This window comes from Epinephelus lanceolatus, chromosome 16 (genome assembly GCF_041903045.1).
Source record: "Epinephelus lanceolatus isolate andai-2023 chromosome 16, ASM4190304v1, whole genome shotgun sequence".
Taxonomy (NCBI): Eukaryota; Metazoa; Chordata; class Actinopteri; order Perciformes; family Serranidae; genus Epinephelus; species Epinephelus lanceolatus.
The window spans coordinates 30,363,184-30,387,500 of NC_135749.1; the positions used below are offsets into that span (position 1 = coordinate 30,363,184).

Sequence of the window (24,317 nt, forward strand, 5' to 3'; positions counted from 1 at the left end):
GTTCACATGTACAGTCATTCTGTTGCTTTGGATCTTTTAGAGTCTAAGACATGTGTTTTAAAATGAATCAAATGTGATTACATGAGTTACATTACTTAGATGACGTAATTAAAATTGTTACATTACTTGTTATATTTTAAACAGGGTAACCTATTACTTATCAGAAGTAGCCTTACCAAGACTTAGTTTGTCACAGCAAATGAGGGTTGACCACACATGAGCTTCATTTAAGAAACCAAAAGTTAAATCAGTGTCATGATTAACTAAATGGAAGTAGCCCAAACAGGGTCAGTCTTGCTGCCAGGCCAGGTAAACAGGTAACCTGATCATACTCAGACAGGTGTTATCACACATCTGATACCACAGCATGACTGTGTCTCCCCTAAAAGGTATTATGCTGGAAATATTCCCTCCTACCATTGTTGCACGTGGCCTGAAACTTCCCGTCAATTGCCCACACGGAAATGAAAGCGACAGCAGCAGGCAAGGTGCAGATTCTTCCAAATCGAAGTACAAGACGACAGAATAACACCAGATTTTAATATGGGGGAGCACATGGAGAAGGCAATCTCTGTAAATGAGAAAGAGGTGCATGAGATCTATGTAAAAGAAGAAGAAGATCTGAAGGAAATCTTTTTAAATGCGGAAGGAGCTCCACATGTCCAGCATGATTACATACGGTACGTAAACACGATAGTCTATAATATTCCTGACATTTCTTATGATGTGTTTAAGGCTCCTTATAAAGTGTGTTTATTGCTCAAACAGAATATGGCCCATTGCAACTTCTCACATCCGCCTCACACTCATAATGTATATTTTATTTCTTCCTGGCGATGGAACAAAAAAAGCCAAGATTGTTAAAACCACCTTGACAAGCCCAAATGTGTTATACTGCATTTAAAACTCTCACTAGTGAAAGCTTTGCTGTAATCAGAGCTGCTTTATTCTTCTCTCCACGAAGGTTGATGTTTAGGCAGCAGCGGCCGGAGGGCTTCGAGCGCCCCTGTGTGGCCAAATGGCTGAACTGCAGCTACTTCTCCAAACACGCCGAGGAGGACACGTTCAACCGTGGCCTCAAGCTGCTCTTCTTCGCCATCCTCGCTCTGGCCGTAATCAAGTAAACACATTCAGTTAATGTGCAGTCATTCCTCATGAACAGAAAATAAAATATTTTAATTTCTGTCCTGCAGTAGGCTGATTAAGTTATTTAATTTCAGAAGAACCACTTCCTCAAACATTTCATCACCACTGGCAACAAAGAAATGGTTTCACTATCAGTTACTATGACATTCATTTTGTCGATTCATGCAATTATTTGTTTAATATAATGTCATATAACAGTGAAAATGCCTGCACTGAAGTACTTAAATTGCTTTTTTGTCCAGCCTAGAGTAAAAAAAAGATATTCAGATTATATTGCAGAAAACAAAGCAAATCTCCACATCTAAAAACCTGGAACCAGATATTGTTTCTGATTTGTGCTAGAAAATGACATCATTTATCAATAATCCATTATCAGTTATTCCACATTATAATAAAGTGAGTTAAAGTGGATGTACCCTGTGTTTTATCCCTAATTATGTGAGTGAATTAATGCATCTAATCTGTGTCTTCTTCCCTTCTTGGCAGTATTTTCTTGTCAAAACATTTAACATACTGGCTCCAATACAGTGAGTATTTATTGTGGGATGGATATCATTTGAAATATCTGTTTGCTCTAACTATAATTCAGCGGTTATATTGTTTATGCAAAAATAAATAAATGGCCTGTCTCCTTGTCATCCTGCAGATCTTCATACAGTGCCGTTTGGGCTTTTTCAGGTCGTGCAGGGAGTCGCACTACTTGCCATATTTGGTGAGGTTTTGTTTCATGCTGTTTAAACATGGATTTGTATTTATGTCCTGCCACAAAGTTTCCTTAAACCCGTGCAGAGCAAACAGTAACTGCAGCGCTGAGATGTGTCTGAAATCAGTCACACAGATGTAGTCGTCCAAGCTGCACAGGGACTGTTTGATAACCCTGCAGTGGTAATGCAGGATATTGGAGGGGCAGGGGCTGGGGGTCTGCGGCGGCGAGAGATTGGCTTTGCACGGACGCCTTGTGACTTTAAGATCCTATTTGGTCCACTGGCTTAAAATCTAAAAAAAGGAAATCTTGGGACTAAGGTGCTTTTGACCAGATAAGTCAAGCTGAATGTGAATTTGTATTCTGAACCACAGTCTGGCAACATTTTTCACTTCTCTAAACACTGAAACTTCCTCTGTTACATTTAACAGGACTGAGCTCATGTTGAAAAGTGGCAAATACATGAGGGTGGACACAATATCATAAACATCTGTACGGTCTAATCCAGTCAAATAAAACAGTCCTGCAAATTTGACTTTTTTTTTTTTTAAACATTAAAAGTTATTGTTAAAATGGAAGAGGTTTAATTCAGCTTTTTATTATATTATAAGGAGTTTGTTTTTGTGTCACACTGGAACATAAATGCAGTGTGTGGACAGAGTCACATGAAAATGAGGACGAGTGTCCCCTGCGTCCTGCCAAAAATCTAAACCCTCGATTGTTTAAAATAATACCTCATCTAACAGTGTCTAAACACACTCTGCACAGAACCCACCCATACCCTTTTCTTCTTCATTTGTCTTGTAGCTGCTTTTGTTGTGGTCACTGTACATATGAGGAGGATGAAGAAGAGTGCCGATTTAGCCACACAGAGGAAAGACCAATTGCAGAAAATCTCAGCTCTCGTCCAGCAATTAAAACCAACTTAACTGTAAACACGAGGATTTTTATGCTTTATATGTGTTGCTTTTCTACTGTGTGATGGAGCTCAAAATGTGTTTTGATATGTGGAATTTGCACTTGATGTGATATTTGTACACATTGTATGATAGTTTTATATTTACATGTCTGTCCCAATCTTACTATAAAAATGTATATATGATAATGATTCATGTCTGTGACAGACACTAAAGCATTTTTTGTGGCTTCTTAATTCAACCAATAAATTGAATTTTCTATACAACCCTCTCCTCCAGTGTTACTGTTATAGTAATGATGTTCATTCACTTCATTTAGAGAAACATACTCACAATAAATGTGTCGAAGTACAACATGACATTGTTCTGTATGATGCTGTCCATGAAGTACTAAGAGGACAGTGGTGTTTTTTTTTTCTAATGTTTGCTGACGAGATGTGGTGTGACTTGAAGAAAAACAGAAGTACTCAGTTCTACCAAAGAGAATTTAACTGTGCGAAAATTGTGCTACATTTTGAGACTCTGAACGATGCAGGCATAGGTGAAGATTTCGGGGGGACACAGGGGACACGACCCCCTGAATATTTCCCCAAAGACACATAAAAGTAACAGAGGACTTTCATTTTGACAGAACTAAAGACATTTAAGCCACAAATTGGTGCATAAAAACTCATAAGAATGCAGGAAATTAGGCGTTTGATGCTCAAAATCTTCTGACGGAGAACTCCACACCCTCAGTTTCATATGTGTATCCTGCTTTCCAATGTTGTACTGAAGCGTACACCCTTTCAGGTTACCCAAAAACTTTGCAAAAAAGGGCAAAGATCATTCTTCATGTAGATTTAGTAAATCTATCAGAAGCAAAATATGAATATGAATGCCTACCTAAGCCTGAGGTGAAGAAAAAAAACTAAATGTAAAAATGAAATGCACAAGAAACATTGTCAGTTTTTGTTTTGTTTTCTACTCATACATTTTCTATGATGCTTTATGTTTTTTTGTGTATCTGAAACATAGATATGATGTCAAATCTAAAAAAAAAACAGCATGACGTTGTTCTGTGAAGTGTATTTTTAAATAAAACAAGAAATTGAACTTGATGTTTTACTGCTTCATATATTATTGCGACACACACACACACACGCACACACACACAGAGACACAGACACAGAGGAAGGGAGAGACACAGATGGAGGGAGAGAGAAAGAGACAGTGGCCACATACAACACCATTCATTATTAACACACCCAATATAGCTGGACTGGACACCGCTCTCTCCTCCACCCGCCTGCCCCCTCCCTTTCTATTAACACACTCAAACACACACACACACACATAGGGAGAGGACAAGAGCCCTCCAAGACCCTCCCCCTGACCCTGCGACCTAGGCACCATGGCAACCCTCTGACCCATCCTGCTGTTGCTGTGGTAACAACCTTGGAGCATGTCTGACCACTGCCCCCCCCTCGCATCTCACACACACACACACACACACACTCCCTATAGCCCTACAGCTGCCCCCCTCCTCCTGCTCCACGCCGAGTCGAGGCAAACCGATCGATATTCTATCACACAGAACAGTGGAGCGAGAGAGAGGAGGCCACGGGCCAGCCAGATTACTGGGAGGAGGGGAGGAGGGAGGGGAGAGGAGGGGGGGGGGGGGGGGGGGGGGCTAGTGGTTGACAAAAAGAGACCCTGTGTGTATGTGTGTGTGTGTGTGTGTGTCAGAGTCAGAGGAAACGAAAAAGGGTTTTAGGGAAGGTAGGGGATGTGTGTGTGTTGAGGAGGAGTGCAAAAAGGGGTTTTAGCGTGCGGGTGTAATCGGGTAGGAGATTGAGAGAAGATGTGTGTGTGTGTGTGTGTGTGTGTGTGTGTGTGTGTGTGAGATTTGGACGAAAGAGGTGGTAGTAGGAGGGGGCTGAGAGTGTAAGTGGGTAGAAGATTGAGAGAAGGTGTGTGTGTGTGTGTCAGAGGAAAGGTGGTTTAGTGTGGTTGTTATGGTGGATAAGAAAGGGAGGTGTGTGTGTGCGTGTGTGTGTGTGAGCATCATAATGAGTGGAGCTGCAGCGCTATAAGGCATCTCCTCTCTTTTTCATTCTAACAAGTTTGTTGGTGGATTCCTAGCTGTGTGTGTGTGTGTGTGTCCTTATGAATTGAATACTTTTATTCCAGTGTCACACACCCGAGGGTGCCCAGCCCACATGGGTCTATAGGATATGACTGACATACAGAGAGAAGAGAGAACACAAAGGAAAGCAAGCACAGTGTAACATAATATAACATATAATATGAATTAAAGTAAAGACACAACATATTTGTTAAATGCAAGAAGATGAGGTGAGTTTTGAACTGACTGACTTCATGTACACGTACATCAGTGGTGGAAGAAGTATTCAGATCATTTACTAAATTAAAAGGAGCATTACCACATAAAAATAATACTGCATTACAGGTTAAAGTCTTACATCATGAATCTTACTTCAGTTAAAGTATCAGCAGCAAAATAGGCAAGGTTTTAGATTACTGCAAATTACTGTGTTATTATTTATCATATACAAGGTATCAGTAAAACACTTACTGTATGTAAGTACAATAGAAGAAGACCAGTAGCACACTGGAGGGTATACACACCTCTTCCTCTGGCTGTTCCCAGTACACCCAACAGCCAAAAAGCTCACTCACCTCATCAGCTACCACCACACCGCTGAAGACGACAAAAGTTATATTTTTACAACAATGATTTTGGGAAATTGCAATGTTAAATATGGAGTACTTATTATTATAAGAATCATTTTAATGTTTTTATATATTAATATTGTCACTGGTAAGAAAAAAATGTGGCTTAGTGTTGGATGAAGGCTGTGACTTTATAATCATACGATACTTTTCAACACTATGGTATTTCTGTTTTTATAATGATGATTAAATACTGGGCTGTAAAATAAAACGTTTGATTGTTTGCCCCCATTTTAACTGTCATTAAAGTGTAGTTATGGGATATATTAAAGTTTCTTATTATGTTTTGTTTTGTTAATTTTATTTCTATTTGGCTGAGTTTAATGGCCACACATAGTTTGGCTCGTTTTCACAACAAGGACATATAGGTTAAGTCTGCTTTTATTCTGTTTCTACCTTGTAAATTCTTCATATGTATTTGGCGATTTAAAAAGTACTTACAGTGTAATTTAATTTAAGGTCCCCCTACTAACATAAATGTAGATTTGTTACCCCCTTGTTTCCTGTATGTCTTCACTTGTACCTATATCGCAAGTATTTCACTTATACCCTGTTTTAGAAAATATGCACACTTCCAACACACAATAGTGCACTGTTGCAGCTACAGGTAAGACACATTTTTACCCTGATGCTTATTTAAAAAATATTCTTTTATCTTTGTTTAAGTGTACATAAAGTAATACATATTGTTTAAGTATGAATTACACTGAACAGAACTACATATCCTGACTCTGTGGTAATCAAGTTTTAAACAAATACTGTCTGCGTGCAGGAGACAAGTGGTTAACTTCAGTTAATGAACAACAGGAAGAAAGCATAAAAGGCTGCAGCAAAGTTCTGATAGAAAGAAACAGAGGAGAGAAAAACAATGAACTCACAAAGGAGGTGACCTATATCCCTGGGTTACAAGGGTGTGTGTGTGTGTGTGTCAAGTGGGCAGGAGCACTCATTTGCTCTGTGAGCCTTGTAATAGTATTCATGAAACATGGACAGCGTGTGTGTCTGCACACACACACAAAGACTCATCCGTTCAGAAGTAGAAGTGTAAATTATGGAAGCCAAACAGAGTCACGGGCTGTTTCTGATCCTGGGTTTTTCTAAAGGAGCATTACTGCAATTAATAAACAGGTTGATCCATTTGTCTTATGTTGAAAGTTACTGATAAACTACATTAAGCATTACTGAATACATTAATAACTAATAGTTGTCTAAATCATTAAAATAGACTGTAGACAATTTAAAAAAAACCCTAAAAACTAGTTTTTCATTGTCTGTATATTTTTGAATCCTGCAGGTCTGCCATGTGATGATCTTCACAAAACCAGAGGAGGCTTTAAGGTCAGTGGAGATTCAGGGCTTAGTCCTACAATATTCTGAGCAGTGGAATTAATTCCAGTAGAGTCTAATGTATAATCTGATTTGATAAACTTGTTAGATTTGTCACCAGCCACTTTTTAGCAAAGAAGTTGCTGAGAAGGTCTGTAAAAGTTACGAGGATGTCACCAGGGTGTCTACAGGCGTCAGACACTTACTTATTTGAACGAATCATATTTTTCTTACTCAAGCATTGCAGGTACGTTTAAAGGTAAGTAGTATGTAATGTAGCGATATGGTTATTAGGGTGAATGAGGTTAATCTACATTTTGCCAACAGGTATGTGCAAATATAAAATAAAAGACAGTATTAGGTTCAGTGGACTGGAAAGTTAAACGATTTGTAACATCAGAAATGTGGACTTTGATGGATAAATGAAATTAGATAAAATGTTTGTGGCAATGAAGGCCTCCCAAATTTCAATTTCAGACTGTATAATAACACTTAAAGCCTATTATTTAGTGATTTGAGTTTAGGACATTTTAAGACTGTATAAGGACCTGCAGACACCCTGGTCGCTGGCTAGAAATGAGTTTGTGTGTGACGTGCCAGCCTGTGAGTGAGGGGGTGGGAATGGCTATGTTTGCCACAAAAGATTAATCAGTTAAATGAGCTCATAATTCATATTCATATTAAATATTTTTGCAGTACAGAAAAGACCCCGTAACAATGGCCCAATAGCCAGGCCCCAAACATGCCCCTGCTTAAAACTACTGGTTTTATTGTGTTACAGATATTTTAAAATAAACAAACAAAATTTATCATGTTTTGTACATTAAGTACAGTCGTGCTGTTGTTGTGGGATTATAATTATTCATGTTCTGTATCATTTATGCCAATTTACTGTGAGTTACAGAACAGATAAACTTAACAGACTTCACACAAAATACTTCATTAAAAATGCACAAATATAAAAACTAAAATCATATAGACAGGACAGAAATTTCTGTCAGCATTAGGTTAAGCAAGAGAGCTGCAAATACAGCTGAGGGTAAAACAACAGTAGTTAAAAAGATTGTGTGAGGAGTACTAATGCATTTAACTTATGTTAATAAGGGCTCATTTAGTAAGGTTGACAAGTAGAACCACTTCAAGTGTTGCGGTAAACTTGACGTCCCCGTCTATTAGTTAACCGTATCTTAGAAAATGATTCAGTTTGTGGCGCTGATGATTTTTATGCTTGTCTGGAAATGCACTTGTCACTTGTACTGAAAAGCAGCTGCCTATGATGCTGCAATAAATGGTTTGATTTTACCTATGTTTAAAATTGGACAAATTTAGAAATTGTCGCAAATGGTCTAACCCATAGACTGTATATAATAATGGACTCATGAATGCTGTGTATTTCATCTTCTTAAAAGGTGTAGCTCTCTTCACAACAACACAGACACAGGTCGGTTCTTTGAAATGGGCGTTTATTGCTTGGGCATGTCTTGCTTCTCTGCTGCATCCTCGCCTTTGTCACACCATCACGCCATCACGCCTTACGCCGTGAGAACTTGCTGGCTGCTTGTTGTGAAAAGAGGTTTGAAGTCCTTGAAAAGTCCTTCGAAAGTTTCTTGGACGTTTCTTGAAGTCCCTTAACTATCTGCTAGAGCTTCAGACATGAACATAACTTGAATGAATAAAATAACAGAGTCTTATGAGACAACACACACCTTGCGTTGTATACAGTTCCACAATGAACTTGAGTGCAGGGGAACTGCAAACAAGGAACGCTATTTCCGGGCAAACCCATACAATATGAACAATAAACTAATGCATATGTTGTTACGACATTTTTAGTAATTTACACCTGTTTCACATCAGATTTTAACACACTAATTTTAACCTGACATCAAATTAATTATTTATTTATTTGGGTATTTATTGCATGAAATTATGATGTCACTTATGAATTATTTTTCACTGTATCATGAACTCAGAATTTATGTAACAGCACTTTCAAAGGGTAACTGTTTTTTTTCAACCTGGGCTCTATTTCCCCATGTTTTTGTGTCTGAGTGACTAATGGGAACAACAGTTTTTGAAATTGGTCCAGTATTGAATGAGAGGGCTGCAGCCAGCAGCTTCCAAATAGACATAACACACATCCACTGTAAATGCTTTTTTTTGCCATTAACAGGCTCAGATTTTATTCTAAGTATCTCACCACATAATGAAAAGGACCATGCCGAGATAGACCCTGCGTCGTTAGAAACCAACGAAAAAAGGCCTCTTCGGCATGATACGCAGCTGGTTGCCGTTATAGTTTAATGGTGCCCAATGGGAAACATGGCGGGAGAAGGATGAAAGTTAAGGCGTCGACAGCCAGAGTGGGGTAGGTGGGAGGAGTGGTGGATGGGTCCAACAAATACCGACCTTCACCCAAGAGAGCGGTGTTCGCGTCCTGTAAATTTCTAAAGCCAAACACTGTTCTTTTTTCGTAAACCTAACCACATGTTTTTGTTGTCTAAACCTAATCATGTGTTTTTGTTGCCCAAACCTAACGACACGTTTTTGTTGCCCAAACCTGACCACATTTTGTTGGCTAAACTTTACTACGTCTTTTGTTGCCTAAACCTAACCATGTTTTTGTTGCCTAAAAACTAACCACGTTTTTGTTGACTAAACCTTACCACGTCTTTTGTTGCCTAAACCTAACCATGTGTTTTTGTTGCCTAAACCAAACCACATTTTTGTTGCCTAAACCTTACCACGTCTTTTGTTGCCTAAACCTGACCAGGTTTTGTTGGCTACACTTTACCACTTATTTTTGTCGCCCAAACCTTACCACGTTTTTGATGCCTAAACCTAACCACGTTTGTTTCTTTTGCCTTAACCCAACCATGTGTTTTTGTTGCCTAAACCTGACCACGGTTTGTTGGCTAAACTTTACCACGTGTTTTTGTTGCGTAAACCTGACCACATGTTTTGTTGGCTAAACTTTACCACGTGTTTTTGTCTCCTAAACCTAACCATGTTTTTGTTGCCTAAACCTTACCATGTGTTTTTGTCTCCTAAACCTTACCATGTTTTTGTTGCCTAAACCTTACCATGTGTTTTTGTCGCCTAAACCTTACCACGTTTTTGTCGCCTAAACCTTACCATGTGTTTTTGTTGCCTAAATCTAACCATGTTTTTTTTTTTTTTTTGCCTTAACCCAACCATGTGTTTTTGTTGCCTAAACCTAACCACGTTTTTTTTTTTTTTTTTTGCCTTAACCCAACCACGTGTTTTTGTTGCCTAAACCTGACCACATGTTTTGTTGGCTAAACTTTACCACGTGTTTTTGTCTCTTAAACCTTACCACGTGTTTTTGTCGCTTAAACCTTACCACGTTTTTGTCGCCTAAACCTTACCATGTGTTTTTGTTGCCTAAATCTAACCACGTGTTTTTGTCACCTAAACCTAACCACATGTTGTTGTTTTTGCCTTAACCCAACCACGTGTTTTTGTCACCTAAACCTAACCACATGTTGTTGTTTTTGCCTTAACCCAACCACATGTTTTTGTTGCCTAAACCTGACCACATGTTTTCGGCTAAACTTTACCACATGTTTTTGTCTCCTAAACCTTAGCACGTTTTTGTTGCCTAAATCTTACCACGTGTTTTTGTCGCCTGAACATGACCACGTTTTTGTTGCCTAAACCTTACCATGTTTTTGTTGCCTAAACCTAACCACGTGTTTTTGTTGCCTAAACCTGACCACGGTTTGTTGGCTAAACTTTACCATGTGTTATGTCTCCTAAACCTTACCATGTTTTTGTTGCCTAAACCTTACCATGTGTTTTTGTTACCTAAACCTTACCACGTTTTTAATGCCTAAACCTAACCATGTGTTTTTGTTGCCTAAACCTGACCACATGTTTTGTTGGCTAAACTTTACCACATGTTTTTGTCTCCTAAACCTTACCATGTTTTTGTTGCCTAAACCTTACCATGTGTTTTTGTCGCCTAAACCTTACCATGTGTTTTTGTCGCCTAAACCTTACCATGTGTTTTTGTTGCCTAAATCTAACCATGTTTTTGTTGCCTAAACCTAACCACGTGTTGTTGTTTTTTTGCCTTAACCCAACCACGTGTTTTTGTTGCCTAAACCTGACCACATGTTTTGTTGCCTAAACCTGACCACATGTTTTGTTGGCTAAACTTTACCACGTGTTTTTGTCGCTTAAACCTTACCACATGTTTTTGTCGCCTAAACCTTACCATGTGTTTTTGTTGCCTAAATCTAACCACATGTTTTTGTCACCTAAACCTAACCACATGTTGTTGTTTTTTGCCTTAACCCAACCACGTGTTTTTGTTGCCTAAACCTGACCACATGTTTTCGGCTAAACTTTACCACGTTTTTGTCTCCTAAACCTTAGCACGTTTTTGTTGCCTAAACCTTACCATGTGTTTTTGTCGCCTAAACCTTACCACGTGTTTTTGTCGCCTAAACCTTACCATGTGTTTTTGTTGCCTAAATCTAACCATGTTTTTGTTGCCTAAACCTAACCACGTGTTTTTTTTTTTGCTTTAACCCAACCACGTGTTTTTGTTGCCTAAACCTGACCACATGTTTTGTTGGCTAAACTTTACCACGTTTTTGTCGCTTAAACCTTACCACATGTTTTTGTCGCCTAAACCTTACCATGTGTTTTTGTTGCCTAAATCTAACCACGTTTTTGTCACCTAAACCTAACCACATGTTGTTGTTTTTTGCCTTGACCCAACCACGTGTTTTTGTTGCCTAAACCTGACCACATGTTTTCGGCTAAACTTTACCACATGTTTTTGTCTCCTAAACCTTAGCACGTTTTTGTTGCCTAAATCTTACCACGTGTTTTTGTCGCCTAAACATGACCACGTTTTTGTTGCCTAAACCTTACCATGTTTTTGTTGCCTAAACCTAACCACGTGTTTTTGTTGCCTAAACCTAACCATGTGTTTTTGTTGCCTAAACCTTACCACGTTTTTGTTGCCTAAACCCAACCATGGCAAAGTGTATCTTGAGAGAAGGCAATGCATGTAACAGGCAGAACTTGACACAGCGCTCCAGAACATCAACAGCCAACACACCCAAGGTACCTTGCACATCGGATGTGGATGTGGAAAGTCCATGACCAAAGCATCAATATGTGACGAGGTCGGAGTGAGAACATGTTGTTATCGACTATGTTACATGAAGACGTCCTCTGTGTGTCTTTACCTGTGATATGGTCACTCCAGTCTCAAGACAAATATTGTCCTGGTTTTTCTGTTTGTTCAAGTCATAACATATTTTCCCCCTGAAGGCTGCAGGGTTTGATTCCTCTGGAGACATCACACAAGCCTTTCCTGTTCATGTGTAAGAGGCAGAGTTCTCATACCAACAAAGGACACAGTGTTACTTTGAATTAAAAAACGGAGCAAAGCCAACACATGAGCCCTGACTGATTGTTGAGCGTGTAGATACTGTTGATGATGAAGAGGTGAACAGGCCACTATAATGAAAGGATGAAAGGTTTACATGCCAGACTAAAAAATTCTGAAACGTCTCAGCTACCAGAACATAGTCTAGATAGCCAACTAGTAATTTAGTAACATACAGTGCTAACTTTTGGGATTAAATATTCATTCTTGACTTTTAGTATCTTATAAAACAATGTAACCACTGCGTCCATGCTACCTTTTTCTGGTGCCACTGATCATACTGCATGTTATTCTTCAGCAGACGGAGGGACCCAGCTGTCATGGAATTTCCAATTTTTGTCACTTCTCGTCCACGTTGGCTTCAAAGTTTTAGATTTACAGTTCATTCTTGAGCTTGGAAATAGAAACTGACAAAACAAATCAACCAAAAGGTCCACTAAGTAGCTGTTCTGGAGCTTTGATCATCTCAGACGATCTTAATTGGCAGAAGTCATATTCAGATTTCAGTCGAGAATTACCTTCTCATCTCAAACTTTTATGCCAATATGAAGAAGTCCTTAAAGCGGCTATGATCAATATTTTTGTGATAAAATTGTATCAAATGACTATGAAAATGGAGTCACTCATAATGACTACAGAACTACAGAGAATTATCATCTGAATCTGCAGCTCCTCTCGGCCCTAGGAAGCTTTATAGTGAATTTTGACTCATTATTTATCTGTCTGGCTGCATCTTCACTTTTTTGGTTCACTCTCACTGCGTTGTTTTCAGAAAAAAAAAGCTGTGAAATCCCACTGTAAACTCCATGCTCATTACAACACAGCTGACAGACACAGTTAGAGACTTGCTGGTGAATTTAATGAAGCATCTAGCAGCTGAAGAGACAGATATTTCCCTCAGGAGTTTGTGAAAAAACCAAGGAGCATAAATTTTGGACCTACATTCCTCAGGTGGAACATAAACTGTTTAAGAAAATATACGCAGCTCCCATGGTGTCATCAACTGTTTTGAAGGCTCGAGTTCGGCATTTTGGCAGTCGCCATCTTGGTTTTTTGGAGCCAGAAGTGACCAGCTTTGGATGAGAGGGGTGGATCTGATCTGGCTCGCAGACAGCCTGTCACTCAGAGCAGCCCACCCTTATGTATGCCTAACTTCAAGCATTAATAAATTGTAAATGTGTGGGCTGCATAAAAATCCATCCCCCATACAGTCGACATTAACAACCACACTAGCTAAAGAGACCAAAACTGTTTTCTGTACCAGGCTATAAAAAAGTTTACCTCTGCTGTAAAGTTGGACATTTTAACACAGGGGTCTATGGGGATTTACTTGCTCTTTGAGCCAGCCTCTAGTGGTCATCAGGGGAACTGCAGATTGTGTCTGTGTTGGATTTACTTTTCAGATCTGGAGGTTGCTGCTTGAGGTGGACACAAATACGACTCCAAATGAATGATGATTTGTGAAATAAACAAGTTTGTGTTATAAACCACAAGGTGATAATATGTAAGGGTTGTGTTGACTGGTTTCTGTTGCCACCAAATGGCCAAAAAAACAGAAATTTCAGATTTTAAGTGCCGAGAAATAAGGAAATTTGAACATCTATATTTCCATGACAACTGGGCAAACTATCTGCTGAGATGTGGTGCGGCTACTAAATAGACCTTGTGTGGTCTGACTGCTTATGTTCCTGACGATATGAAACTGATACCTGTTAAGAGCTGCTGAGGTCCTCAGTGTTGTGCTGATGGATGCAACGTCAATTAAATCAGCGAGCCTGTTGTCCATTAAAGACTGAAATGTGGCATCTGGAACCAAGATGGATCTTCAATCCTGCTTCATACATCCTCTTCCAGTAAACAGAGTACAACAGAATTTCTACTAAATTATGTCTACTAACTTTATGTCTTCACATGTAATGTTTTAACATTTCCTCCGACCTGGTGAAACTCTTTAAAGGTGCAGTCAGCAATTTTAATCCAATACACTTTTTGTCAAATTCAGTGAATATATCCTGAAGGTCTGCTAGCTGTCTGTTCTATGTGCACTGAAAAAAATCAGGTTTCTATACACAGCCCTGGCTCTATTCAGCCAATGAGCAACAAGGGTCATTTGTACTCGGGCACAGGACAAGGGAAAGGCCTTGGATGTATAAAGAGAAAGAGGGACAGTAAATTTAGCACACGCTAAAGTGAGCTGCGCAGTGCATTGTGCATGTTTCTCCAGAATTGCTGACTCCACCTTTAAGGTAGAAAAGAGATGACTTGACGCTACTGTCACAAACAAGAGTTGGTCACAGCATTTATTTCCATTTTCTGACAAAACTCCACACAAAAACAAACTGGAGACCAAGCTGAAAAAAGAGAGATCCTTCTATTTTATTTCATTTTCTTTTTTTCTTTTTTTTGCTGCTGTTTCGCAAGTTAAGGTACAGTGCCTTATTCCATATTTCCACTGATTTATTTAAATAATGAAATCGGAGAGAAATCTCTTTTTCCGAGGACACAGAAAGATTGTATTTTTTTTTTACGGGTGAGGTTGGGTTGGGGGCACGGGCAGGGGCGGGTGGGAGGGTGGGAGAGTCAGAGAGTCAGAGGTGGTGAAAGTGGGTGGAAGTTTACAAGGACGGAGGGTTTGCACGGTGTTCACAAACAGACAGACAAACAGGGACAGATAGACAGGCAAGGGTGGGGGGGGGGTAAAGGAGGAGTGTGAGAGAGAAAGAAGAGAGGAAGGAGAGAGAGAGACAGTGTGCTTTGTCATGTCCAAATGAAAACAAGCAGCTCTCAGACCCACTCCGAATTTAAAAAAAAAAAAGAAAACATAAAATTTATACGAACAATTTTGTTTTTTAAAAAACACCCAGTCGTCTATTAAAAAACAACAACAACACAAGCAGAAAATAACACATGGGGAGGAGGAGGAGGGAAGGAGGGAGGGAAGGAGTCAGAGGAAGTGACAATTTTTCCACCCTGTTGAGGGCGTGAGTGAGTGCTGAAGTTTTATGGTGAGACTGATTCTTTATTGATGGTGGAGGAGGAACAGGAGGGGCGAGAACGGCAGTAGAAGATTGGCAGTGAGTACATAGAAATAGAAAGAGAAAAAAAGGAGGGTAGGAAGTTGGCGAATGGCAGGAAATGGCAGTGATTAAGGAGCTGGATCGGGGTGGCTTATCTCTGGCAAGAAAAAACAAAAAAAGACGCCACCGACCCGCTCAGATCGCCAGTTGGGAGCCTAGACAGGAGCTGCCATGTTGTTATTCTGCTTGGCAAGAGTGATCGCAGTGGAACAGTCAGAATTTTGTCTTTATTCTTGCAACTGTATTCTTTATTCAGTTCTACACAGCGGTGTAGTTTGAGTACACATATGAAGAGTGGCTGCAGTTAACAGTGCAGTAAGAAGCATCGGCACAACAGTGTTACTGGCAGACTAGTGCTGTATAGACTTTGGATAGAAAAAAAAGGGACAGAGGGACAGAGAGGACAGGGAAGATTCACAAACCCACCTCCTCCCCCATCCTCTCCTCCTCTGTCGTTGGTCCTTGCGTTGTCTTGGCGCTTGATTTTTTGTTTCTTTAGGGGATGAGGATGGAGAGGAGGAGGAGGAGGAGGAAAGGGGAAGAGTAAACATTTTCTTGAACAGTTTGAGTATGTTGACAGGGGAGAAGGGATGGATGGAGGGGAAGGAGGAGAGAGTAAGAGAGAGGGAGATAGAGAAGAAGGGATGAGTTCAGGGGAGAATGGGGTGAGAAGTAAATGATGCTTTGATAATTTAATAGTATGTCTCTTTCTCCACCCAGCCTGTAGAGATGAAGAGGAGAGGAAAAGAGGGAAACAAGAAAAAGAGAAAGAGAGAGGAGTTACCTTTTAAATTTGACTGACATTAAGACAAAATATTAATTACAAGGATAAGGTCCTGGATGATGATATCCTTCAAACTGTCTGTGGTTGTATTAAAAATATAAGTGATTCATCTATGACCTTTGTCGTGACGAATATCGTTAATTTCTTCTTTTGTTTTTTACCGTTTAAATCCATACCAGCGAGAAATTAAAATCTGTATAATGTTATTATAATGTCATAATCATCTGCTACAATTGTGTATATATATGTGTACTGCATTTTAGTGGCAGCCTGATGAGGTGAATAACACTATTTTGGGCAACTTTCAAAAGTGCGTACTGTTCAAAAAACATTTAATTTTTAGTTTGTTCAGTGCACCTCTGAATGAACCTACTGTGCAGCTGAAATACTACATGTATACAAGTGTGAGTGTGCATGTGATCTTACCTCCAGGATTTCGGCGAAGGATGAGTTTTCGGATCTCATCATAAACAAAGATGAGGAAACTGTACGGGAACGCACAGAACCACCAACTGGGCCTGAGAGAGAAGGGAGGGAATGATGGAGAATAAGAGCAGTGCCCAGGTCAAAACTGGGAGACAGTGATAAAGAACAAAGTACGAGGGCTGAATGATTCATTGAATTCAAATTGACATCGACATGCAATAGAAAGCCGTTTTCAAATCGCAAAAGCTAACCAGCCAGAGTCAGAAACATGTGGCCTTTGCCCTTTACATGCCTGTAGAGTATGGGGCTGCATGTGCCCAATGCTCGAAGGGTCATATGAGAAGGAGAGTAGACGAGGAAAACAACTGTACTATGCTACGCACAAGCTTTAGGGACTTTAGATTAATGAACTGTGATGATGTGTTACTTACTTGAGTGGGTACATCCGTAGTGCCAGGTCCATGCCAGGGCAATAGGACAGGAAGGCAGCCAGAGCTGTTTCCTCAAACAGGCCAAAGATCAAAATCTTATTCCTGTGAGACAATGAGTGCAGAGAGAAGAGAGTTAATCACAGTACACAGGTAGTAGAGAGACGAGGGATGACGGTAGACAAAGAAAGCAAAGTAACAGATCTGCAGATAGTGAGGAAATGCTAAATAAAAGATCGTGAGGGGAGGAATGAACATCCCCTGCCACTGAGAAGACTTTAAGGGTCAGTGGACTGTACCAGTTACTATCTAAACCTACTTTTGGATCACAGAATGGTTTCAAAGTAGATTCCCTGCAGGCAGAATTTGAGGACAGCTGTACAGTGGCAGCACCAGTTTCTGAATTTGTGTGCCTGGACTATAAGTGCTGCCAGCAGAACAGAGCAGCAAAGGGAGAGGACAGATGGGGTAAGAGAACCAGACAAGATGGAGGGAAAGAGGGAAACACAGAAACATATGCCATAAACTGGGGCTATAAATTAAAGGTGAGTCAGTAAAACATGGCTCTCTATTGACATCTAGTGGCAGCTGTGGGAAACTGCAAGAACAAAAGCAATGCCTAGTCGCCTCCAAAATCCTCATTCTTCTTTCTCTTGAGATTAAATCGATTAAATAGATTTTTTAACCCACTCACAGTGATTTTTTTTTGACTCACTTCATGCCCTGCTGGAACACAGAGTTACGTCTGGTCTTGCAGATGATGACATCTGCCCACTGCACCACCACAATACTGACGAAGAAGGCTGTATGGCAAGTGAACTCCACAATCTTACGCTGCTCATAGGTCTGTAATGAGAGACAGGAAGAGGCTCAACACATTTTTTGGAATTATTCAAAGATTACTGTCATTTAATTAATGGTGAAGAAATTATTTGGAAGCTTTGTCTGACACTTTCATCCTTCAACCATGCAGAGTAGTACAGCAGCACTAATAAACCTCACTCGCAGCCATGTAGATTCTGACCAATTAGAAGATGCCTTACAGTGTGGGCTCTGTCTGCGCTACTTTGTATGAGTAACCCGATATAATATCTCAACACTATCTCACATTTTCCATCAGGAAACTGAAACAGAGCGCCTCCGTACATGTGAACATAACCGAAGCAGGAGATGACTGATATAGTGTCAGCCCACTCATACCCATTGCTGCCCGTAGCTGTCCTCCAGGTCGTTGGTGGAGCGGTCGTCCCAGTTGAGCCGGATACCAACAAGCTGAGATGGCAGGAAACCATTTTCAGCCATGATGACGAAATAGGCGAAGAATCCACCAAGAGCTTGGATCATACCTGCAGACACAGACACATTGAACAGGTTTACCTGACAGTGTAGAATCACATACCCCCATAATATTTAGAGATCATTATAATGTGATAATACACTTCAGAAAAACTGCAGAAATATCTTTGGGTTACCATCTAGGTATGATGCAGTGTGTCATATGTAAAACCACATTTGTGCATTGGGACAGATTTGGGGCCAAAAAAGGCGACTGAACTTTCTGCCATGGTCTAACATGTCTATAACAATTACACTTCTATCTAAAAATGAAAGTACTGATGAATTATTGCTGAGACACACATCACCTTTCAACAGTGTAAGCTGAACAAACACAGGACATACCAATCTGTCCATAGGCGATGCTGATGAGTCTCTCGTTGACCAGTTTGTCCCTCAGTGGGTTTCTAGGCTGGCGCTTCATGATGTCGCTCTCGGCTGCTTCATAGGCAAGAGAGATGGCTGGTACCTGATGGAGGAGATAGCGAGAGGCATTGTTATTTATGGGTGTATTTTACTTTGGTTTATTTCAACAGGCAACACTTTCCAAGCATGAAAAACTGGACTGGTCCCATACTGCCACCTAGTGTCCTTTTGGTGTACATGCCTTTCAGGCACAACCTTAACCTTAACTTCAGAGCTATCTTTAATTTATTGTGATGCTCAATGATATCAAGTGGTATGCCCATTTATGATGGAGGTGCCAGGTAATAAATGTGTTTAATGGGGGCTTCTGTTACAGTTCATGTCTATCCAGTCTGAGGGTTAATAGTGAATGAGTATTTGTTGAAGTTTGCTATGTGGACAAGCACAGAAATAAACCCCACCACCTTCCACAATTTCCTTTCCTCATGCAGTGTTTAAACAGCCAGTGTACAGCATCACTGGTTCTGTTTCATTAAAATCACCACAAATAGTATTCACAATCTTGTTCTTTCAAATTCTAAATATTCCCAGATTTCATTCCTCCAATTCATGTTATGAAGCCCAGCTTAAGCTCAATCAGAAAGACTGTGTTACATTCCTAACTGACTCTCACCCCCCCCTCATACTCTTTTAGTTCAACCAACCAGATTTTGCTGCCATATCTTTGCTGTCAAACTTTAAATCTGTTTCCACTCTCTCTTGCTGTCAGCTGTCTTTTCAGTGGAATCCATCATGACTGTCCTCCATGCCATTCACTTCCAGTTCATCATTTCAAGCACCCAGGCCTGAGCTCACCAGAAGCTTACTCCTCTTCTCATCCATCTAGATCTCAGCATCCTCTTCATTCATCACCACCACCATCAGCGTCTAAACTCCACTGGGGGGTATCCTACACTATTCACAGCTTCTCTGCCCCCATTGATAATATGATGACACTGCGATGAGCTTTGCCAAAGACTTTTCTCATTTATCACCGCTATTGTGCACATGTTGATAAATGATTGTTCACTCTCCTGATTGAAATGTTATTTATGCAGCAAAATTCTTGCGGCTGAACACCTGTGTGTTGCCCTGATGATAATTACCAGGAATTTCTGTGTGTATTTTGCCACCTGAGTACCTGTCTGACACGTGCAGTTCACATGTGTACAGCTGAGCTTTACTGTCCATGCATGAGTGTTCAAAGATAAAGCATGTACAAGAGCTGAGTGTATCAGGCCACCTGTGATGGTAAAGTGGGTTCACACACTGGCTTCTGCATTTGTTTTGCCTGACTGGACATAAACACATTGGAGCTGTATGATACAATGTGTGAGTGTCTCACTGGTTATGTTCGTATGTTGTTGTGTCCCTTACCATGTCAGTTCCCAGGTCGATGCAGAGGATAGTGATGGTGCCCAGAGGCAGTGGGATGTTGACCAAGATGAAGAACAGGAAGGGGGTGATCTCTGGGATGTTGCTGGTCAGAGTGTATGCGATGGACTTTTTCAGGTTGTCAAAGATCAGACGGCCTGTCAGAATGAAGGCGATGTATAAATAATTAGAAACTGAATGGAGGAAACCCTTAAATAAGAAAGATGATGGAAATATTACTTAATGTGAAGTCAACCTCACACCTAAGTCAACACTGCTAGCTTTTAAATACAAGAAACAGTGATATTAACTCATTAATGTAGCATTCATAAATGAGGAAAACGTACAGTGTACAGTGCCTTACAATAAAATACTGGCTAATACGTTATAGACTATTCTTGCCATTAAATCTTATATTTTGTCACCTTTTTTCACTGTACCCTCTATTATTCACCTCCTCTCTGCAGCCCTTTTTTCTCACACTCTCTCCGACTGTCCCACCTCTTGTTTATCCCTCACCTTCTTCTACTCCAGTGACAATGGAGGCAAAGTTGTCATCCAGCAGGATCATGTCTGCAGCCTGTTTGGACACATCTGAGCCGGAGATTCCCATGGCAACGCCGATGTCAGCCTTCTTCAGGGCAGGAGAGTCATTCACACCATCGCCTGTCACAGCCACGATGGCACCCTGACACATTCACAGTTTGCATTATGATTCTTTTTCTTATTACATCCACTTGTTTGCAGGTGCATATGAACATTTACCTGCATGTGCAGGTATTTGAATGTGTGTAGGGACATTAAGTGTACCTGTCTCTGGCAGCCTTCTACAATGATAAGTTTCTGCTGTGGGGAGGTTCTGGCAAAGACGATCTCTGTGTGGTTCCTCAAAATGTCATCCATCTGCTCCTGACTAAGATCTTTCAGATCTGTACCGTGGATCACACAGGCCTTGGCATCCCTGCACAACACAGTTAAAGCAAAACACTCATGTACACTTTTGTATAGCAAATCATAAGAGCTACTGTCATATAAAGGCTCTGCAAAATATAATCTACTGTATACAATGATTGTAACAGTCTCATTTCTATCCCAACTTTAAAATTTCAGTTTCTGTCTAACCTTGGGTTGACCTGGCTCACAGGGATGTTGAGGCGTGCAGCAATGTCTTCTACTGTCTCGTTGCCCTCAGAGATGATGCCCACACCCTTAGCAATGGCCTTGGCTGTGATTGGGTGGTCACCAGTCACCATAATAACCTGAAATATCGGAGGAGGAAGATGAAAAGGTAGGTGATGAAAGGGAAGGAGAAAAGACAAAATTTAGAAACAAATAAGAGGAGACAACACCAACAGGTGCATGTAGAACAGCAGGGATAGGATGTGAAAGGAGGTAGAGGGAGTGCATGTGCAAAATGAATTCACCACATTCTATGAAATCAGCTAAAGATGTGCGTGACAGTCACCCACAGCCTTCACATCCAGGTGGGTGTTATGTTCTGTTTTGCAGGACTTTAAATGGCAGACTCAAAAGGTGCCCACCTTGATGCCAGCAGAGCGGCACTTGCCCACGGCATCAGGCACAGCAGCACGGGGAGGGTCAATCATGGACATGAGACCTACGAAGCAAAGGTTGTCTGTCTGGAAGTTGACATCATCGGTGTCGAAGGCAAAACCTTTGGGATACTTGTCCTCTGGCATGAACATGTGGCAGAAACCTGGAGGAATCAGGGACAAATGATGTGAATTCTACGAAATTTCTTGAGCTGTACAAACAGCTCCACACCGTACAGTTATTTGCAGGATATATCAAAACTTTCTTGCTATGTTCTTATTCCAAATCACAACCTTTTGATAAATGACCACCGTTTTCCTATCTTCTCTCATTCTTACCCAGTACTCTCTCTCCCAGTCCTCCCAGTTCCAGATAGGCGTTCTGGAAAGCCTCTTTCATCTCATCGTCCATGGGCTGCTCCTTGCCCTGCACCATGATGGTGGAGCAGCGGTCGAGGATTCTCTCTGGAGCTCCCTTCATCACCAACAGGTAGCGGTTGTCATTTTCATCCTCAACTTCGTGAATTGAGAGCTGATGGAAACAGATGTTAGTGTTAGCAGTAGAACCATTTAAGAAGTTTGTTGTGTTTCTGCATGTTAACTAGAAATCTTTGTCGATCATCTGCATCAGTTGTTAGGTGCATGAGTAATCAAAGGGGACAAACCTGGTACTTGTTGGTGGAGTTAAAGGGGATCTCAGCCACCTTCTTGTTCTTGTCCCTCATGGCTTTGACGGCACCACAGGACAGCTCAATACACTTAAGCAGGGCTGACTCAGAGGCGTCACCGGCCACCTCGCGCTTAAGAATGGGCAAAGATTCCTGGCCAGCCTTAAACACAGCACGGTTGCACAGAGCAGCAATGCGGGCCAAAGACACCCATGTTGTAGAGCTTTTGTCAAAGGAGGAGCCTGGAGAATGATCAGAAAAGAAGGAACATTTATTGACAGGTGTCTCATCCTCTGCATTCACCCTAATCTTCAAAAGAGATTTTCAACAAGGAAGAGTTCTGATTTGTATTTGTTGTCCGAATAGTATTGACCAATCTTGTTTTAGTGGCAGGTAAACAGTCCATGTGGAGAGCAAAAGAGGTGGAAAGCACTGGCTAAAATACAATCTTGGAACCCATTCTCTGTCATCTGATGACAATTGAGCTTTGTCTTAGCTTTGTTTTAACCAGTTTATCTGTATTCATATGTTTTTGGAAATTAGCTGAAATGTTATCTGTGCCTGTCTCACATTGCTGATTGAACTGTAAACAATGATTGGTGCATGAAAGAGTAAATCTTGGCTGGGATATCTACCAGCTACACTGAAACTCCAAAACTACAGGCCATTGCCCCCAGAGGCTTTGTTGTTGTCAGAATGATAGCTGGTTCCACGACTGCATTTACCCAAGCGGGGCAGCCATCTCCTTGTCCCACCTCAACTACTCCCAGGCACTGTGCCGTTTACGACACATGTTCCAGAAATTCTCAATATGCAGGCAGGTTAACACTTGGTTCACACGGTTTAAGCTGCGCCTTAAAAACTGCCACTTGTTTGTCTCCTTCTCTGGTGCTGTAGAAAGTATAGTGCAGCAAGAGAGGACTCAGAGAACAAAAGATTCCGACTAGAGTCTGGACTTAAAAGCTTTTTACACATCAGGGCTGTACACTGTGGATTTTTTTTCGCTGTCTGTACGGCCCTAATATGTAAATGAAGCATTCAAAATCCAGACTCTAGACTGAATCTCTTTTGTCCTCTCTGTGCGAGTCCTCCCTTGCTGCACAGTAATAACGCTACCATAAAGAAACTAAGGTCATGATATTCTTGATATCTGGAGGGGAGATTTGATTCGGCCGCATGAAAGAAGGAGGAAGAGGGGAAAATCTCACCAGACTGGTCCTCGGTGGTGTCGGCCTCGTGAATCTGGTTGTCGAACCACATGTGTGCCACGGTCATCCTGTTCTGGGTCAGAGTGCCCGTCTTGTCAGAGCAGATGGTGGAGGTGGAGCCCAGAGTTTCCACAGCCTCCAAGTTCTTTACCAGGCAGTTCTTACGAGCCATTCGCTTAGCAGTCAGTGTCAGACACACCTGAGAGAGAAGAGGCCAAAGAGACAAGACAAAAAGAGAGGAGTGGCAGAGAGGACATAATAGCAAGGAGAGAAGGAAAGACAGGAGAAAAGGAGTTGTTGACAACAGAATAAGACAAAAGGAGAGAATAGAAACAAACCAAAGGAGACAGAGAAAAATATAATTAGTATCTATGTGGTGAAATAACAGCACAGATGAACATCTCCAGGTGCTAAAATGACTTCTGCCAATGAGCAGCCACATCAGTGCCTATTGTACCTAAAGCAACCTGACACCTGGAGACGTTCATCCTGCTCATAACAATGCTCCTATATGGCAAAATGCACTAAAATCAAAACCTGTTTCCAAAAATAAAAACAGCCAAAACAGCGATGCAGAGAGAAAATGAAGCATGAACAAGTGAAGCGGTGAAGCAGAGCAGCGGTGCATTATGTCATCATGCCAAGTACGGCAAGACCCATGGGCCAAACAGAACTAGCCAAGGCCAAGCAGAGGAGGCCGAATTCAGTTTATGAAGCTGACTAGTCATTAGCCTAATATCATTACATTAGCTAGCTGTTGTCATTGCAGACAGCACCACGACTGGCCTGGAAAAGAGAGAGAG

The 24,317-nt window shown here is 40.9% G+C and overlaps 2 protein-coding genes across 2 annotated transcripts in view; one reads left to right on the forward strand and one right to left on the reverse strand.

Moving 5' to 3' along the window:
- Positions 1-439: 439 nt before the first annotated feature.
- On the forward strand, positions 440-3,032 carry LOC144467377 (uncharacterized). Its single transcript, XM_078175860.1, has 5 exons — positions 440-680; positions 965-1,120; positions 1,633-1,673; positions 1,793-1,858; positions 2,657-3,032. Exons 1-5 carry the CDS (start codon positions 544-546, stop codon positions 2,776-2,778), a joined length of 522 nt encoding a protein of 173 aa, XP_078031986.1. The 5' UTR covers positions 440-543; the 3' UTR covers positions 2,779-3,032.
- Positions 3,033-14,608: 11,576 nt separating this feature from the next.
- The window catches only part of atp1a3a (ATPase Na+/K+ transporting subunit alpha 3a), a 34,825-nt gene continuing 25,116 nt past the window's right edge, over positions 14,609-24,317 (reverse strand). The window contains exons 10-23 of the mRNA XM_078175861.1: positions 23,515-23,713; positions 22,304-22,548; positions 21,978-22,170; positions 21,627-21,802; positions 21,208-21,344; positions 20,896-21,046; positions 20,605-20,773; positions 20,089-20,243; positions 18,652-18,775; positions 18,172-18,317; positions 17,687-17,817; positions 16,975-17,076; positions 16,544-16,635; positions 14,609-16,054 (exon numbers count right to left, since the gene is read on the reverse strand). Coding sequence (XP_078031987.1) covers positions 16,026-16,054; positions 16,544-16,635; positions 16,975-17,076; positions 17,687-17,817; positions 18,172-18,317; positions 18,652-18,775; positions 20,089-20,243; positions 20,605-20,773; positions 20,896-21,046; positions 21,208-21,344; positions 21,627-21,802; positions 21,978-22,170; positions 22,304-22,548; positions 23,515-23,713 — 2,049 coding nt within the window. The 3' untranslated portion in view covers positions 14,609-16,025. The remainder of the gene's footprint in view (positions 16,055-16,543; positions 16,636-16,974; positions 17,077-17,686; positions 17,818-18,171; positions 18,318-18,651; positions 18,776-20,088; positions 20,244-20,604; positions 20,774-20,895; positions 21,047-21,207; positions 21,345-21,626; positions 21,803-21,977; positions 22,171-22,303; positions 22,549-23,514; positions 23,714-24,317) is intronic.